Raw genomic sequence first — 19,862 nt, forward strand, 5'->3', positions numbered from 1 at the left:
TAATACATAAATATCATAGTGGCTACTTACATGTAAATAGCACTGAAATACATCACTCTGTGGCGCTGTAACAGTATTATAATTCATCCTGCAAGGTACAATGTATGTGGAGCTATGTTTTGAAATATAAGACAAATTCCAATCTATTAAATGAGACCTATTCCTTCACGCAGCACCATGTAGTGGTTTACAAGGTGCTGTGCTGCAATATGCTGCTGATCAAGCCAGGAAAACATCGGGCAAACCCCTTTATCTTTACAATAAGTGCACTGGGTCCTTTTACTTGCGTTCACAACACACTGCACCTGCGCCTATACGTCCAGTCCATAGGCAAAGCGATAATGGTTAAGTGTCTTGCTGTGTAAGGACACAAGTGTCAAGACGGGACTCATAACCACACTCTGCTTTGATTAGAAACACCATAGCTTGAGTCATGTGCTCTTATCTGCTCAGATTATTCAGGAACATTTTAATATGTGTGTGCGAGATGGAGAATACTTCTGAAATACATGTAACTTAAAAGGGTTGGTCGTGTTCCTTACAAATGTGTCTAGTAGCTGGTTAATAGACCAATCCATTAAGCTCCGCCCCATTGCGTATTGACCAATCACAACGCAATGAAGGTCCGACAAATAAGGTCCGACAAATAAGGTCCGACATGTGTGCGCTTATCTTGGCGCATGCGGCAGAGTTGTGCAGAAAGGCATTGGAGAGCCCCACCTGTCCTTGCTCACACGTTCGTCGTGGGCGGAGCCTACTGGATCGGTCTATTTGAACAAGAATGCTTACAAAAACAAACACAAATCAAGTTTTTCAAGTGGTAAGAATTTGCCTACCTTTGTTGCACTTTTATTTATTTTATTTTTTTATTTTATGCAAGGTTTTCGAACATCACAAGGCCATGGATGGGCACTTTAAGGTGATTTGGGCTATGGACCCAAATCAATTGCCACCGGGGGCATATTGCCACCTACCCCCTGGGGCTGAAACTGGGTAGCCCCCTTCACAGCCCATATAAGGATGTAGGCATGAGTACCATCCACTAGGAGCCTGGCTGGTAGAGCAGAATGCAGTTAGCTTGCCAAATTTTTACAGAGCAATAGTAAGTGCCTTGCTCAAGGACACAAGTGTCATGTCTGGGTAGCGAATTAACTTACACTCAGATGATCATGTAAATAATGTGTTAATATCTTAAAAAGATAAGTAGTTCTCTTTGAGATGTTCCTAAGGAATCTCAAATATTTTATGGTTTCAATGTTAACTGTTCTGCAAGTTTGAACAGGGTTAAATGAGTACTATTCTGTGTTTACTTGTTTTGTTTTGTAGTTTCAAAGTTATTGTTTTACACGCCTGTAAATCATGCATAGAGTTAGTAGTAACTACAATACTTTTTATTATAGTTTTGAAAATCATTCATTTTGAAAGCTTTGCAGTTGAGAGTAATTTTAAATAGTTGGGGTTTTTTGTTCTGGAAAGAATTTGTCATATGTTGCCTGATTCAAAATGATTATTTCTAAACAGTATTTGAATACAAATCCATTAGGTTTAAAGGCAGTGTACACTATTGGTAATAACTCAAAATAATTATTAGCATAAAACCTTTCTTGGTGACAAGTAATGGGGAGAGGTTATTGGTATAAAACATCGTGAGAAACAGCTCCCTCTGAAATGCCATAGTTTTCGAGAAAGAAGTAATTTTCCACGTATTTGATTTCAAGACCTCAGATTTAGAACTTGAGGTCTCGAAATCTACCATCTAAACGCACACAACTTCGTGTGACAAGGGTGTTTTTTCTTTCATTATTATCTCGCAAGTTTGATGACCGATTGAGCCCAAATTTTCACATTTTTTTTTTTTTTATGCATTTGTTGAGATACACCGACTTTGAAGGCTAGTCTTTGACAATTGCCAATAGTGTCCACTGCCTTTAAGGGATAAGTGATTACAATTTTTACCCCTGCACACTTCCACACTGAAAGTCCCTATTTCACAGGGTGCTGGCTGCAAGCTTTAAAGGAACACGTTGCCTTGGATCGGTCGAGTTGGTCTTTGAAAAGCGTTTGTAACTGTTTTTTTATAAAATGCATATGGGTAGAAAGATGTTGTAAAAGTAGAATACAATGATCCACACAAACATGCCTCGAAATTGCGTGGTTTTCCTTTTACCTCGTCGACTAACACGTCGGCCATTTATGGGGGTCAAAATTTTGACTCCCATAAATGGCCGACCATGTTAGTTCGCACAGTATTTATTATTATTATTATTAGTATTTATTATTATTACTCTGGAGAAGGGGTTGCTATTCCTGTGGTTATGCCCATTTGCCAGGGCATACCGCGGGCGACCCAAGGAAATAGAGTAGTGTGAAAAGGGTTAAAACTGTAAAAGCAAAGTGTGATTCTGACATAATGTTCATTGGGGACAATAGACACAACCTCTAAAAAAAACCATCTGCATTTCATTAAAAAAAAAGAGTAAATAATTCAAATTGAGACAACTTTGTCATTTTCTTAAAGAGAATGGCAGGTGGCATTAATTTTATTAATACAAAGCACAAGGAAGACTTATTTATAAATGCATTACATGCAAGAGTTGGAATATTCTTGGGTTTTTTTTATGCCCAAGGGCGAAAGAGTGAGATGTTACATAGCTGGCAACTACATGTAGTTAGCATTTATAAATATCATTTACATAATTACAAATGTGCACAGCTACAATCATGGTACAGAATTGTTTGTCCATTTTATGAACTACAATTTGAAAACCACAGATGTAGCAGTTATCTCATGTTATTTACATGTTGTATATATATCTCAATTAAAGCCATTGGACCCTTTCGGTTCAGAAAAAAAATAAAAGTTCACAGATTTACAAATAACTTACAGGGTCTACAGAAGGCAATGGTGAAAGACTTCTCTTGAAATATTATTCCATGAACTGCTTTACTTTTTGAGAAGACAGCAAAACAATATAAATTCTCGTTAACGAGAATTAGGGATTTATTTTAAACACATGTCATGACACGGCGAAACGCGCGGAAACAAGGGTGGGTTTTTCCGTTGTTTTCTCCCGACTCCGATGACCAATTGAGCCTAAAATTTGACAGGTTTGTTATTTAATACAGAAGTTGTGGTACACAAAGTGTGGGCCTTGGACAACACTTTTTACCGAAAGGGTCCAATGGCTTTAACAATTGTGTCAACGATGAAAAAAAAAGTTTGTTGAATACAAGATCTGCAAAGAGTTACTCAATGTGTTTGTGCACAACCACAATCATGGGTGGTACACATTTTGTTTGTGTCTATATTATGAACAACAGTTTGAAAACCACTGATGGAGCAGTTATCTCAATGTTATTTATTCAAATAACAGTTGAGTTGCTGTGTCATCAATGAATAAAAAGTACTTGTTGAATACAAGATCCACAAAGAGTTTATACAATGATTACGGCTGTGCACCAATGCACACAATCGTAGGGTGGTGGGAATTTTATTGTTATATTAACAGTGAAGAACACAAAATACAAATCGACTTGATTTTGTTTTTGTAAAACAAACCTTTGTTACAATTATATTTATTATTTAATTTACACATGGTTAATAATTTTAGAAGACAATTAGAGGCTACAGATAGTGATTGCATGTATTTACAAGAACCAAAAGGCAACTTTTGAATGTCTTTTTCTACAGCCAACATTAGAACACAAAATATATCCCTCTACTAAACTAAAATGAAGTTTTACTTAAAAGAAAACACCCAAATCATTTAACTACATATTAAAAGATACACAAAATTAATTGGGCATGTAAATTTGCAGCTGAGTCCTTTTTTTATAATATACATGTACATTGTACTTTCATTGGAAACTGAAAAGCACTGAACAAAGTTTTGTTTCTCTGTGTTCTGTCGTCATTTTGGCAATTTCTTCTGAATGAATTCTTTTCCAGACTAAAATCTGTTTAATATCAGCGACGCTGAACATGTACATAGAAAATAAAATTGACATTTGATGTAAAAGATAAAGTTCTGTTCTGTACTAACTGTACCGTGTATAATATAGTTTTGCTTTAAAATAAATAAATGCATACAATTACTATGACCGGCCAACTGTGTACTCGTTATAAAAAAATCTCCATTCATAAATACCTCAGACAGTTTCGGTATTCCTATTGGTGGAGAGCGCGTCACGAGGGTGTGTATAAACCTTTGTTTATGACTGGTAAAAAGTGTTGATTCATAGGCGTGACACGCGACCTTGCACCTGTTTTTATAAGTTTCTTCATTCCTATTGGTCGAGAGCAACGGCTGAAACAGTTGTGCCAAAAAGGTATTTATGAATGGGAATCAAAGTGTGTTGAATCGGTTTTCAACTAGTGGTTTAAACCCGCCAAGGCCTGGTTCTTTATACATAGCAGCACAATGTTACAATTTTACAATTCTGTTCAAGCTTACTTTCCGAAAATGTCTTCTCTTCATGCATAGACTTCCAAGTAGCTGGAGATCCGACCTCTACACAAGGGACACTTCTTTGAACCACGATTTAAAATCCCATCGACACAATCTTCACAAACGCAGAGATGCTTACATGGAAAAATCAAAATGTTCTTAACTTTGTCTTGGCATACAACACAAAGCAGTCGATCGCGTTCCTCTTCGAGCTGTTTAGCAAGTTTTGCTGCATCAGTTAGTCGATTTGTTGTTGACGAGTGATACGGTCGAGTTGTTTGCGTCCGAGAATGTTCACCGGAAGAACCTGGACGATGTTCCTCATTATTGCGAGTCTGGGTGTTTACTTGAGACGACTGTGAAGGATGAAGCCCTGGTTCCTCACGATGCCTTTCTTGAGGTCGTCTCAAGACTCTATTCCTAACGTTATTCATCAGTGAGTCGTCACTCTCCGCGTCTGATACATTCCCCTCCTGGGCAAATCTCTCAGGTCTGACAGGCGGTGCTGGATGACGCTGCTGCATGTTGTCCCCGCCACTGCCGAATAATAAACTACTGCGGAAAAAACTCATCAAACTGTTTGCGGAGTTCACTGCATTGCTGTACATTAAATAAACTTTTACGGAAACGGTGACAAGAAGAATAATAACCGCTGCAAAAATCACCATGTATGACGCCAACTCAAGGGAAGTCAAAAATAAATCGGAAATGGAACTAAACGCAATGATTATTTCCTGATTGAGATGCTTACATATTTTGGTGACATGGTTCACGATGAATGTTGCTGAGTTTCCAAAAACGCTACACAAAGCATCTTCACAATCGCAAATCGCAGCCTCAATAGTAGCTAGTAGTGTAATTAACACATCCCATAGAACATAAATCAATTGAGCCAAAGCACCAACCAGGGTCTGAACAATTGTCAGCAATTGTGTACTTAATGTTTCAAGGTAATCATACCAAACTACTCCTTCAGTTTTGAAATATTCAAACACTACCTTCGACGTTTGAAGAAGCCCTCTTGCTGAATTTAAAAAGACATTGTAGCAGTTAGTTATTAAAGTAGCCAACTCCACAATGCCGTTCGACAGACTCGTAACTAACACTGGAACATAAAGAAGGGCCTTAACGATGAACACAGGAACTCGAATGATGATCTTCAAAAGGTATATTACGGAATTCACGACTATCATAAGTGGTTCTTTTGTACTCATAAAAGAGAATAAAATGTACTCCACCATAGACGCGAGTCCATAAATCAGAAGGTAGCATACTTTTCCAGAACACTCTAAGCAGGTATAAACGCCACCAAACACCACAGATATGAGCTCGTAGTTTGTCTCGAAGATGTATCTGATGAAATACACTGGCTGGCTGCAAAACCACAGGAAACTGCCGACACAGTGAATAATTGTTCCAATTATAGACGACATGATGAGTTGGTCTTGACCATTTGGTGGTCCGTATCAAAAAAAAATAAAATTAGTTTACACTGAGTTGAGCTTGATCTACAGTGTTGGTATTGATCATTTGGCGGCCCGTCTTTAAAAACATTCAGTTTATACTGAGTTGGGCTTGATTATTTGGCAGTCCGTATTTGGTAACACTCAGTTTACCCATAGAGCAGGGACCAACAGTAGGCCTATGGTTCAGTTGTTTGCAGGATGAGACGAGAGAGAGGGGGAGAGAGTCTTGAAACAATCTCCACTTCAGCTGCCAAGACGGTCATGTTTCTCACCTTAACTTTCTTCACGTTGTCACTTTTATTTGAGAAATCTGTGTAAATAACAAGCAATTTGAGTAGGAGCTAAAAGAGATTGAATATATCCATCAATAGATTGTACACCAAGAAACTATGAGATTCGTTCCGCTGTCTTGGCGGAACTTACTCCTAGAACTATGAGGTTCGTTCCGCTATCGTCTCAACGAACGAGTTGATAGAGCCTCATTGCTCTAGTCTTGATGGTAGGAGTAGGCAGATTGTTCATCCCTTTCTGTAGTGAAATAATGGCCTTGGAGGAGGGTTGCGTTATCGAATGATACAACAAGAATTGTTGTATTTATAAACAAATTACACAGCTGAAACTTTCACTTATTCAGTATCAGAAAATAAATGTGTAGTAAGTTACAATTGAGTTTGGTTGAGGGCGGGGGTGGGGGGGGGGGGGGTCCATGGAGGTGGTTGGTCAAAGGGCAATCTTTCAACACCACAAAACAGGCTAGCCGCAATCCGCAACATATGGCGCCACCACTTTTTCATTTGATATGAAATAATATAGTATCTAATTTACCTCAATGGGATATCCCTTTTTGTAAAAATGAGTGAAAAAGTGATGGCACCATACGGAAAGTTATCCAAGCACAGTCATCAATCATTTAAGTGCATAATGGAGATAACTCACAACAATATGGATGCACTGATGGTACTCCTAGAACTATTTCGGTTTCGTCCGGCTATCGTCTCCCGTAACGGGAGATGATAGCCGGACGAAACCGAAATAGTTCTAGGAGTACACTGATGGCATCTGACTCTGCTCTGTGAATGTCTGAGCTAAAGTTACTCTTAGAACTATGGTATGACTATGAGGTTCTATTTCTACCTCCATGATGGTTCCGCTAGCATGGAGGCGATAGCACAAACCTCATAAAAGTCATAGTTCTAGGAGTAAGCTAGCTGAGGTCACAGTCTCTTCATCAGTCAGTCTGCTTCGCCTAACGCACAAACTTACTGAAGTGAGAGGCTCATTCTTCCCAGTCAGACACCACCCGCCTGTGGAATTCACTGCCCAAGCAAGTTATTGAGTCACCAACTCTAGTCTGGATGTCCTCAAGACCAGCCAGACTGACCAGTGTCATTTTCAGCTAATTATCCACCCCTTGCATGCAACGGATGAGTCCAGCCTGGGCTCCCCCCCCCCCCCTACACACACAAAATGCTTAGCACTTATTTTTTTTAGATGCTTTTACTTGCACAGTGCGTATCTTTTTATGCCTTGGGTTTTTGCCATTTCAAAAACAAAAACAAGCCCATCCAGTTCCACCTCTGCCACTTCCAAGTTCCAGGGTCCAATTTTGTCACTTTTAAGTTTTATGCTTACCGAAACAAAAACTCAATGAATGAGTAAAAGATCATACATATTCACACTTTTACTTTATTTCAGAATGAATTTAAAAAGTGGCAGTAGGATGATACGAACATTTTTACCAATTATATTTCACAAAATACTTACATTTACAAACAATGACATTTCTCATGAGATGATCGAGTACATAGAACTTCTCAATCAAGGGTGCGGGTTGTTTATTGTAACACATTCAACCTCCTGCCCATCCGTCTAGTGTATACATTGTGTGTGTTAGATGGAGGGGTCGTGTAATATAAGGTACAGGTTAAAACATATATGGGAATGAGTTTGATAAACTTTGAGAGTATGGTGTCTTGATTGTTTTCAAGAGAAAGACTGTGTAACAGAATAGTCAGGTTCGGACGCGGCGTCCAAAAATTCATCTCAAAACAATGGAACAAAAATTCATTTGAACCATGGAGGAATAAATTATTCTTCCTCCATGTTTGAACTACTATCTTGGACTTGGTTTAAAGACACAAAATCTGTACAATTTTTAGTTTTATTGACTGATTTTCTTAACGAATCAACATAAAGTTAACGAGCACGTGATCACTATTTTGATGACGCCATCATCAAATTAGTGACGTCATACATTTAACGCTTGTCTTCTCTCCTTGTATTCTGTTCACGGAAGTCGGTTTTGATTTATCTCGGCTGTCGAAGGTAAGAATCCATAGGAATCGCTTTTGTTGTTTGTGCTATTTCAATAAAAATTACATCAAGTTCTGTATTGAACAGTTAAGATTATTTAAGGACCGTTTATGTTTCTGAGATGTTCCCCGTTTTGGAATATTTGGCAGTTTTTGTGCGGTGTTTTTTTCACGTAAAGCCTGTGCACAGCTCATTGTTGTTTGATCAACGAATCTACAAACTGCGTTTACTATAATTCATCAAATTACTCAAGGTGCACCCCTATACAGAAGTTGTGATAATGTTTGTAATGTAATGATCGTATACCCTTAACCCGCTTCTTTTTTCCTGTTATTACTTGTTCCGTTCCGTTAAATTCCTTATTTATTTGTGAATAACAATCTCATGAAATGAAAAAGCTAAAGAGCGCCCTCTTTGTTCAATTGTTAAAGATTTCAGTAAAAATGCCAATCGCTCCCTCGGCGGCCTCTTGGTCGTTGCCTTGGCTCACATAGCTTGTGTGGCGTAGCTCTTTGATTTGAATCTTTGGCCACACGTCCTTTTCCATTTTTCTCCCAGCTAACGCTGTAAATTTAGTTGTAAAAATAAAGGTAAAGGCAAGTTTCCTACGAGCATGCTTGCGAGTCGGCAGTTTTAATCAACTAAATGTGTTCACCAACCTCTTGGCTTGCACTGGTTGCTTTGGATGTTTGAATAAATATCCTTTGAAATGTTATTCAAAATATTTTTGTTTTAAATGTTTTTTTTTAAATTACTCTTGATCATCGGCCATCTAGTCTGTGGGCAAAGCAATGGTGTGAACACATTTCAACAGTCGTTTTATGCGATGCCTACAGCAAACAGAGTCTGTTTGTGCAAATGGTATCATCAAGTCGAGCTTGCCCAGTAATTTCTCTCCAGATGTTCCAGTCCAGCATGCAGGAGCATAGTTCCTCAGTCATGGTCAAGCATGTGTTTCGTTGCGGTGTCTCGAATGGTATCGCCTGGCCGTATAATTAGTGAGTGTATTTCAGATACAAAGCTTAAAACGTTTGTTAACCTTTTTCAACAGATATCTAAGTAACTCAAAATGGCTGATAATGATGTCGATCAAGAGCTTTTGGATTACGAAGAAGAGGAACACGACACCACCCAGGAGGCTGCTGGTGATGCCCCCGCGCAACAAGTAGCCAAGAAAGATGTGAAAGGAACCTACGTGTCCATACACAGCTCTGGATTCAGAGATTTCTTGTTGAAGCCAGAGTTGCTGCGGGCAATTGTTGACTGTGGTTTTGAACATCCATCTGAAGGTAAGGGACTCTTCACAATTATCAACATTTTCACAATCGTACAACTGTACACTTGCTCAATACCCCTTCCCTCCTTCCTAAAAGTGTACAAAGAAAAAAAGTTTTTTTCTTCACATTATTCTATATAAGAGTGTCTTGAATGTGAAGTGCATGCAATTCCTGTTTTTTATGAGCACAGATTCAGATAAAGAACAAACATGTGTTTTAGATAAATGAACAATGCTTTAATTTCCTGTGTACAAGACGCAGCAAACACTACCTTGTGTTTTTTATTTGAATGGTTAAATATTTATATATCGTTTTTCCCGTAGTTCAACATGAGTGCATTCCACAAGCTATCCTTGGTATGGATGTCCTTTGCCAGGCCAAGAGTGGTATGGGAAAGACGGCAGTCTTTGTTTTGTCAACTCTTCAACAGCTAGAGCCAGTAGAAGGACAGGTATGTGAAATTGTGCTAACTGCCACCAATGATCAATAAAGGCAGTGGACACTACTGGTGATTACTCAAAATAATGATAAGCATGAAACCTCACATGGTAACAAGTAATGGAGAGCTGTTGATAGTATAAAACATTGGGAGAAACCGCTCCCTCTGAAGTGAAGAGATATTGGTAATTTCTCACTCAAGTATTAAAAGTATCAGGCTTGAAGCCTTTTTTTTAGGCATTATGCAACAAGGGTGTTTTTTGTTTGCAACTTCGATGACCAAATGAGGTCAAATTTTCACATACTTGTTGGGATACACTAAGTGACAATATTACCAGTACCAAAGGTGTCCAGAGCCTTAAAATGATTGGTACCTGTAGCTTTGGGAATGTTGTTCATAGATTGTTCTTATTATGAACAAAGAAAGAGTTGGCATTCACTCAGTGGAGGGTGTTGTTAAATATATAAACTTGTTGCCATTTTATATTGAACAAAAGAGTATGATTCAAGCTTATTTTATACCTCTTAAGAACTTGCATCTTTTTCATCTATTTAGATCGGTGTGTTGGTTATGTGCCACACTCGTGAGCTGGCCTACCAGATCAAGAAGGAGTACGACCGCTTCTCCAAGTACATGCCGGCCATGAAGGAGAAGGTAGCCGTGTTCTTTGGCGGTCTCAACATCCAGAAGGACATACAGAAGCTGAAGACGGATCCCCCTCACATCGTAGTCGGCACACCAGGACGTCTGTTGGCGCTCTGCCGTAACAAGTCGCTCAATCTCAAGAATGTCAAGCACTTCATCCTTGATGAATGCGACAAGATGCTGGAACAGCTAGGTAAACATTTTAAGAAGTTTCACGTAATACTTGGCCTGGAATTTCATCTACGAGAGGACATGGCCTAGACTAGAGCGTGGCCTCAGTTGGCCTCTGTGAAATTCCAGGCCTTTACTATGATTTAGGAGGTAGAAGATTGCTAGGACTTGATTTCACACTCCTCTGTTGCCTCCGTGAAGTATCTAGCTCGAGAGAAACCTTGGAATGAACAAGTTGATGTGTAAAGATGTCCTGAACTAGACCATCCAGTTATGAAAAAATATGGTAAATACGCTCACAATTAGACTACTCACAACAGTGTGATGATTTTCTTTGATTTCCTCTGCAGACATGAGAAAAGACGTCCAAGAGATCTTTCGCACCACCCCCCATGAGAAACAAGTCATGATGTTCAGCGCCACACTCAGCAAGGAAATCCGGCCAGTCTGCAAGAAGTTCATGCAAGACGTAAATATAACCACCCTCTCTTGTCGGGCCCTCGGGCATCGTCACCGCTGCACAGTCGATCATTTGTTCCAGCACTTAAATGCCGCTGTCGTAGGTTCTTGAGTGGCTCCCATGGTCGTCTGGTATGGCTAGGTCATAGGACTTTATCAACGGGCAAGATCGACGGAGCACTCTGAAGGAGGCTGCAGTCGGTTGCAGACGAGTGGGGAATGAAAAACCTGAGGCAGGTTGGCAAATGGCAATGAAGAATGGAAAAACACCGTGAGGTTTTCGTTTGGATCATCAATCAAAGCGACGCTTCTGCAATCAATCTGGATGAATGCGCATCGACAGCGTCAATTTTATCGAAATCAACAACGACGTCATTTTTATAAGAGTACAAATTCCCCCTTGCATAAATCAATTGATCTCAATTGTCTCTGGCAGGCACTTGCAAATTCAAATTTAAAAATTTTGGTTTTATTAATTAATTTTGTTCTGCTCCTTTTTTTTTGCTTGTGGGAAATGCGGACTTGACTTTAGGTCAAGACCAAGGCGCCCATGAGTGCATCACTTCAACGTCTTCAGGGTTTAACGTCGATCAAGGTTTTTGTGTTTGTCTATTCATTCATGGGAAATGCGGACTTGACTGTAGGTCAGGACTAAGGCGCCCATGAATTCTTCTGCACTTTGAGGTTTAGGTTTTAGTTTTTGGTTTTTCTCTGGTCAAGCTTCTAGCTTGTGGGAAATGCGGACTTGACTTTAGGTCAAGCCCAAGGCGCCCATGAGTTCATCAGCAACATTTTTGTAGGGTCGGGCATTCTGTCCATTTGGAAGTCATGAGTTGATCTGACCATCTGTTTCTCTGATGTTCTTCAAGGAGAGCTCTACAACGTTTTGTGGTCTTGGAAACATTCATGTTGTCTTCAAATGATTGATGTTTACATTATGAATTGCATTTGTTTCACGATTGCTTTCTATCTGCAATGGTTGTTAAGTGCTTTGCCGCTCTGTTGAAGCAAATAGAGTCGATTTAATGGAAGATTGTACAGAAGGTGTAAACAAAATTAAACACCTTTTTAAAAACCCAAACAAGTGCCTGCCATGATAACCAATTGAGCTTCTTACTTTTTAAAAAAATTAGGGAAAAAAATCACCTAATGAAACAAAGTATCTTGAAAACCTGCAACTTCTAAACCTTACGCTAAAATTGGCGCCTTTATTTTCCATCAAAACCTGATGTGAAAGCGCCGTTAAATGGACTTGCAACAAAGCAAAGATAAAATTGTCGCCTGTGGTGTGGTTAGTGAGATACACACCTCCTTTCGAAGTGAGTTTGGACAATCAAATATATGTGGTCTTCACATCGAGAACTCTTTGAAGCATGCTGCACTATTCCTTCCCGTGGAAGAAGTGACTCGCGGATCGCAAAGCGTGGACTCCTTGGAAACGTTCGTGGTAAGAACTTTTGAATGAACTTGAATGTTAGGAGATTGCGTCATCTGTAGCCAGCGTTTGGACCCACCTGTTATCTGAGATCATCCTTGCCTTGCCATTGCCTGTTACCTCGTAGGTCTTCTGATCACCCATCTCCCGAAGACTTTTGCCAACGTTGATGTTGCACAGCATCAGTGGATTGGGCTAGGTCTTTGAAGGGGGCCTGCCCAATTAGTGTTTAATTAAGTTTTCTGTAAAAGCTCCAAGATACTTTCGAGTGGGAATAAGTCCACATTTGTTCTTGAAATTGAGCTTTGCTGAAAGAAGGGGGTTACATTCACCTACCATTCTTCAATTGCAACCTTCAAAATAAATTTAATTCAAAATATGTAACGATTGTCATTTGACAGATGAATTCTGTACATGTACCAAGGCTTAATTTTTTGGGGAAAAAAAAATACACAAGAACGCAGGGCTTTTAGCTCTGAATGTTTACTGGACCAGGCACTTTTGTTCAAGAATGAGACAATAAGTTTGGAGTCCTGACAATAGCAATTGAACCTTTTTTTATTTGAACAAAAAAGGCACTAAGACATGTTGAAGAAGATTTGTCTTATCTGTCTTATGGATATTAAGAACTAGTTACTCAATATACTGAGAATTTAACTGTATCACAGAATTTAACTGTATCACAACATTTGGACACAAGGCAAATGTACTGAGATTTATTGAAAAAGACGAGACCCCTGACGTGTCGGGTCATAAAACGACTGGACTGACACTAAAACCACCTGGCCTGTGGTCCAGTAAAAAATACAAACCCTGAGTACGCAAGTCACTATGTTGATAATGTATAATTGTTCAGTTTTTTTGTTTTTTTTTAAGACACCATGCCATATCAGATTAACAATGTTAAGCTGGCCAGTGCTTGGAAAGTGCGGACCCCTCAGCCAGTGTGCTGTAAGGCCTCAATGCGTTCAAGATCACTGCTCTGTTTATTAAGGGTAGCGGAATAATTATTCCCAGGATTTTCTGGTTTAGTTGTAAAATATTAGTTTGCTAATATTTGCAGGATTACACACGGACACAGAAAAGGTGTTCTGTGAACGATTAGAACTGAATGTTCAAAATACAAGTTTTGAATATTTTTGGTTTTAACCCATATACATGTACTATGATGTGTGCTAGCACTATAGGTTCAGTACTTTCCCACGTACTGTGAAAACAAAAATCCAGACATATTAAGTTTTTAGCTGATTTATTTTACAGATGATCATAAGCTTAAATGATTAATCTGAAACTGTACTGACCAAAACAAACCCATTTACAATTTTCAACTAATTGAAAGCATCCACCCAATTGTCCCTGATGTGGCATCCCTAGCTATTTAGATAAAGCGTTTTGAATAATTTTTAGAAATTGATAGTAACACCATGTCTGATTATTTTAGCCAATGGAAGTGTACGTCGATGACGAGACTAAGCTAACTCTCCACGGTCTGATGCAATACTACGTCAAACTGAAGGACAACGAGAAGAACCGTAAGCTGTTTGATCTCCTCGATGTGCTAGAGTTCAACCAGGTACAGTCTTAAGAAATGTTTCTCTTTTTCTTTCATCTTAATATGTGGATTAAATTTTATGAATTGAAATTTTAAGAAGTGAAATTGTACAGCAACTCCAGAGCTATGTCGTAGTTACAAATTGTTCTCTAGTTTGTTACTGTATATCTTGAATGAAAAGTTGCTTGCCAGGCTGTGTTGTAAAATTGGGTGTTGCCCCTGATCGTGCTCGCACAAAGAGCCATACAAATTCGCCCTGATTTTTCATTGCTTCGGTTTTAAAAAAAGGGCAAGGGCCCCAAGGCATTTTCCCTTGGTAATGGGCACCCTATGAGGAAATTTGTTCTGGAGCATTTCAAGGGCATCAAGGCAATGGGGCTTGGAGGCCTTTGTTGCGGCTGTGAAGTATCGGGGCTGTGTGCCCATCCTATTTGTTGTGCAAAAGTTGATTAACCTGATTTTGACTTGGATTTGTATTGGTATCCTAGGTTGTCATCTTCATCAGAAGTGTTCAACGCTGTGTTGCTCTGTGTGAACTCCTGGTGGAGCAGAACTTCCCTGCCATCAGTATCCATCGCTTGATGCCACAAGCCACAAGGTGAGATACATTCTCCTTTTAACAGGGTGCGCTCAATTAGCTTTGGCGGGTCTGCCCCCGGTCTGTTCTAATAGCTTTGACATCATTCCAGGCGCTCATATCACCCCTGTCAGCCTCAATTGCCCTGCTTGTGGAACGGGTCACTTGGGGCTGGCCCAAGATACATGACGTCACCACAAGAAAGCAAGTGATCGTACGATTAGCTCTTGTCAGGGGCTCACCCGAGTGAGCACCGCGGGGTCGACACAGGGAAGCTAATAGAATGCACCCATAGTAATTAACCCCTTAGAGACCACAGTGGCCGCAAACAGCTGCAAGTACTGACCTATTTCCACTCGAACAAAAAAGGAAAAAGTCATGCCCTGAATAGAAATTTTCCAATGTTTCCCATATTCCCGTTGTAGCCATATTTCTGAAACAAAACTGAATGGCTATTATTTTTTTCACACACTTGTACAAGAAACGTCGTTATGAAAACTTGACAATATTAGCCATGTCCGGTCGTATGGTGATGATTATATGATACGTCTTAATAGCAATTAAACAGGAATTTTCCTCTGTAAACTCAACTTAATAAATTATTAGTAATGAAAACACTTGAGCCTAACCCATGGCTGAGAGAGAAAACAGGATACGTGTAATAGTTTTGATAATCAAAGTAATAATTATAATTTCCCTAAATTTCTAATCTTGTCTCTCCTTGCCATTCATATTCAATACAATTGGTCGCCCACTAGTCCTGACGAAGTTAGAATAAGGTCGCCAGGTCAAGTGATAGGATGGTTAACGGCATTAGTTTGTTTTTCATAATACACTTCATTTCGTATCTTTGATTCTCATTCCTGTAGATTGCAAAACTACAAGTTGTTCAAAAACTTTGAGAAGCGCATCTTGGTCGCTACCAACCTGTTCGGACGCGGTATGGACATAGAGAGAGTGAACATAGTGTTCAACTACGACATGCCTGAAAACTCCGACACCTACCTTCACAGGGTGAGAATTAACATGACGTGAAAATTTCTTATCTTTCCATCAAAACTATGGAGCTGGAACGTGAAACTTTGCATGGGCTAAGGGTATCATTTGTAGCCACAAGTGTTTTACCTTTATCCCTGGCTACACAGCAGTTGAGGGTTGTATGGCTTCAGACTGGCACCCCAAAGGAAGATATTAACAAAAATAGGAAGACCGCCAACATTGGGCTATATATGCCACAAAAATAGTTTACGTCTTAGCTTTAGCACCTAAAGTAGTACCCTTTTCATGCTAAAATAATTGTCATCTCACTGAGACGAAAATTATTTTTGTGAAATTGTTTTCCTCATTTCTCAAAAAAAATAAAAATTACAGTACCTCAGCAGGTACAATTTTAAAGGAAGCTTTCTACCATCATTGTCTTCAAACCGTGTAAGTTTAATGTAAATCTGTGGACATTGTGTTTTGTGTCCCACAAAAAGTACCCAAACCCTTTAAACGTAAATTATGTAGTTATTTTGAGTTATTTAATTTTGTTTAAGGTTGCCCGTGCTGGTCGCTTTGGCACCAAGGGTTTAGCCATCACCTTTGTCTCCGATGAGAATGATGCTAAAATTCTCAACGATGTTCAGGACAGATTTGAAGTCAACATCACTGAATTGCCCGAAGAAATCGACATGGCCTCTTACAGTAAGTGCATCTCTTTTTGACATTTTGTTTTTAAATTAAACTTAAGGAATACATTTGGAACCCTTTGATGACAATTTTCTTTTCTTCAAGCAAATTTGAATCGACTCTCATTTCTCATTGGTTGATCCATGGCAATAACAGTGTGATAGTACACAAATATTGGTCATGGGCAAGTTATTTTTGAGATACTAGGTGGCGGCAGACTTACCAGGTAAACCCATTGTTCTTGAAAATGTGTGCATGCTCAAAACTACGTAAACGATGGCAATTTACCTGGTGAGTCTGCTGCCACCTAGTGGTTAAAAGTCTTCCATTGCTGTAGAGTTATAACATGAGGTGAAATCTGGACTAAGCAAAGCAGGGTGAAATGGGAAACAAGGGAAACTGCTGTATTCTTATAACAAAGCTGTAGAAACCACTTTAATATTTATTTTTTATTTTCGTTCTACAGTTGAACCTGACAGGTTCCAGTGATTTCAGAGTGTGGTGAAATTCATTCTTGCACTGTTCTGAGACATCGATAACAAGACAAGAAACCAGATACAGGAGAGAGCAGTTGGACAAGCTTGGGTCAGTTCTATCAGAGATAATCAGTTTTGTTGGCAAACTAGACAGAATCAGAGTGAACCGGTTTAGTTGGCTAACTAGAGAGAACCGGAGAGAACCAGTTTAGTTGGCTGACTAGACAGAACCAGAGAGAACCAGTTTAGTTGGCTGACTAGACAGAACCAGAGAGAACCAGTTTAGCTGGCCTACTAGACAGAACCAGAGAGAACCAGTTTAGTTGGCTAACTAGAGAGAACCTGTTTTGTTGGCTAACTAGACAGAACCAGAGAGAACCAGTTTAGTCGGCTAACAAGACAGAACCAGAGAGAACCAGTTTAGTCGGCTTACTAGACAAAACCAGGGAGAACCAGTTTAGTTGGGATTTGAAACTTAAATTAGCTTATTATACAACCATGGACTGACCAAGTACCTCAATGCCTCACATGGAAAGAAATCTTGTTTAAAGGGAGGGTATACCTTTGGGAAATACTTGAACAAACAAATAATGATCGGAAAAACTTACTTGGTAAGAGTCACTGCAGCTGTTGATAATAAATATATAGCACTTTGAGAAACAGCTCCCTTGAAAAGAATGTGGTTTTAGAGAGAGGGTTTGATACAATTTCGTTTTGAGAAAACGTTTCAGAAAAATTTCTCAGATTTTGTTTTCCATTTGCGGATTATTCTCCCCGCGTAGACATATTAACCAGATTTTGGGGAATATCCCCCCAAAACGCTACCACCAGTTTTATTGTACATAATCTCCATTTACATATGATTAAAACAATCAAACATTTCCAAAAACCCAAAGTATACTTGTCCTTCAATCATATATCCAATGGCTTTCTATACATTATAAATATTACTATTGTACTTGTTTCTACATTTAAATTCATTGTCTTAAAGATTCACACAGAAGATATTTTTAAAGAAACATTGTAAGAGAGAACAAAGCAGTCCTGATGGCAGATTATGTCTTTGCTTTATAGTTTGTGCGAGGACCATACATTTTTAATGAGAAAAAAATCCCACTAATTTGTTGATTGAGTGCAGAGCTGCTGACTTTACCAGATTCTGCAGAAACTTTGCTGGAAAAGAAAACCATCTTTCCATGTTCTGATGAACAATTTTTTGTAAATCTTCACGATAACGAAAACTTGTTCACTATCATGTTAAATGTAATTCTAAGATTGTTGTACAAAATCTCCCTGAATGCAAGAGGCAAGTTTTTGGCTGCTCTGTTTTGAGCAACGCTCCGCTATTACTTACAAATACAAAAAACACCCGCTCAGTGTATAAGACGCCCCAGTTTCATGGAGCTGCTTAAGCAGAGAATGATGCTTAACAATATTCTGCTAAGCAAAAACAAGTAGGATACCAGTTGCATATTGTACTTGTGACATGGTAGTTCAGCTGGTAACCTTATTCTGGCAAACATTCTGAACTTATTTGTGCTTAAGCAGCTTCATGAAATTGGGCCCTGGTCTGCGTTGTTTTCAGGACTTGACAAGCCATTATACTCAGAAAACAAAAATAAAAACAGAAAAGTCCCCCAATTATTGTTTATAAATCAAAATTGTGTTTTGTATAACCTAACAAACATTACCGAACAAACAAAAAATGAATGTGACATTTCGATTGCTGGTGAAGTTTTTAAGTTTTTAATTAATTCCAACTTTACTTAAGTTCTGTAAAAGAAAGTGTAAATATTGTTTTAACTAGACAGTTGTCTCCTTTAAAAAAACACAATGTAAAATGAACTGTATAAACAGAGGTGGTTTACAAGTACATGTAGTCTTAAAAGTGATGTGGCATTCCCATCTTTTCCAAGTTTTTTTTTGTACTTTATTCCAACTACATAATTTATTTCTATTGAACTTGCTAGACAGTTTTGCACACGTTATTGTGTTGATTGCATGACTATTATTTACTTAAAGTTTTTTTTAAATGATCCCTTTGGTCTGGACCTACACTTGTGGACAAGTCGTTCTCGCGTGATCTTCCGTTTGCCAACTTCTACTCCCCATTAACGGGATTGTAGTCGTGAGAGCAGTAGTCTCGTTTGCCCAGCAGTCTCGCGAGAATACAGCGGGAATCAGGAGATTCAGAATAGAGTTGGAATGCTATCACCGCGACAGATATAAACGACTTATCCACAAGTCTAGTCTGGACCATTGTGGTACACATAATAATTACTCTTTTTGTAGCTTCTCATTTTGATAGGTAACCGTGCAGTTATTGTCTTATACATGTTCATTTAGTGAGTTTTTCTTTACGCAGTTCTCAAATAGTAATAAAGACGTCCGTTTTTTATCATGTGATGTAATATTTGAGTTTCAGTCTCAATTTTTTGTGGGAGTTGGGTTAACAAAGTTGTATTCTTATAATTTATTTAGCTAAATTGCAGGGACGTTATTTAGGGTAGAGCCTGGTTCATGCGAATGCGAAGCGAGCTTGACGTGAATTTGATGTCACAACCCTCATTTCGCAGCGATATTCGCAAGTGAGTTGCCCAGAGTTGCCCTGCTACAAATTATTTGTTGCGAATTTGTGACGTTGACAACATTCTATCGCTATTGCATTCGCAGCAAGTATGAACCAGGCTTTAGTTTATCGCTCCATTGTAATGTTTTCAGCAGCCAGAGTTTTATGCGAAGCATTTTGTTGGAGAAAAATTGCAAGTCGTTAATGCGAAACTAAAACCCTAAAACAGATAGCCAGTGTAGTTTGTTAAAAAGGGTTACACAAACTATTCAAATATGTTGAATATTTTGTCAGAAACAGTTCAACAAATCATTTAGATCATGAATCTCTACAGAAAAATGTTGAATTTGTCCCAATAATTGAT

The 19,862-nt window shown here is 38.8% G+C and overlaps 3 protein-coding genes across 3 annotated transcripts in view; 2 read left to right on the top strand and 1 right to left on the bottom strand.

The window, feature by feature from the left end:
* On the bottom strand, positions 1-7,748 carry LOC139947940 (uncharacterized). Its single transcript, XM_071945816.1, has 2 exons — positions 7,679-7,748; positions 1-6,224 (listed from the first exon to the last, which is right to left on the bottom strand). The coding sequence occupies exon 2, from the start codon at positions 5,879-5,881 to the stop codon at positions 4,475-4,477; it is 1,407 nt and encodes a 468-aa protein (XP_071801917.1). The 5' UTR covers positions 5,882-6,224; positions 7,679-7,748; the 3' UTR covers positions 1-4,474.
* The window catches only part of LOC139948204 (sarcosine dehydrogenase, mitochondrial-like), a 170,807-nt gene that overhangs the window by 121,994 nt on the left and 28,951 nt on the right, over positions 1-19,862 (top strand). The gene's annotated exons all lie outside the window — the stretch shown is intronic.
* On the top strand, positions 8,020-19,340 carry LOC139947979 (spliceosome RNA helicase DDX39B). Its single transcript, XM_071945915.1, has 10 exons — positions 8,020-8,239; positions 9,279-9,516; positions 9,828-9,955; positions 10,499-10,781; positions 11,110-11,228; positions 14,095-14,226; positions 14,694-14,803; positions 15,652-15,796; positions 16,321-16,468; positions 16,920-19,340. The coding sequence occupies exons 2-10, from the start codon at positions 9,297-9,299 to the stop codon at positions 16,940-16,942; spliced, it is 1,308 nt and encodes a 435-aa protein (XP_071802016.1). The 5' UTR covers positions 8,020-8,239; positions 9,279-9,296; the 3' UTR covers positions 16,943-19,340.

Source organism: Asterias amurensis, chromosome 15, assembly GCF_032118995.1.
Source record: "Asterias amurensis chromosome 15, ASM3211899v1".
In the NCBI taxonomy this organism is placed as follows: domain Eukaryota; kingdom Metazoa; phylum Echinodermata; class Asteroidea; order Forcipulatida; family Asteriidae; genus Asterias; species Asterias amurensis.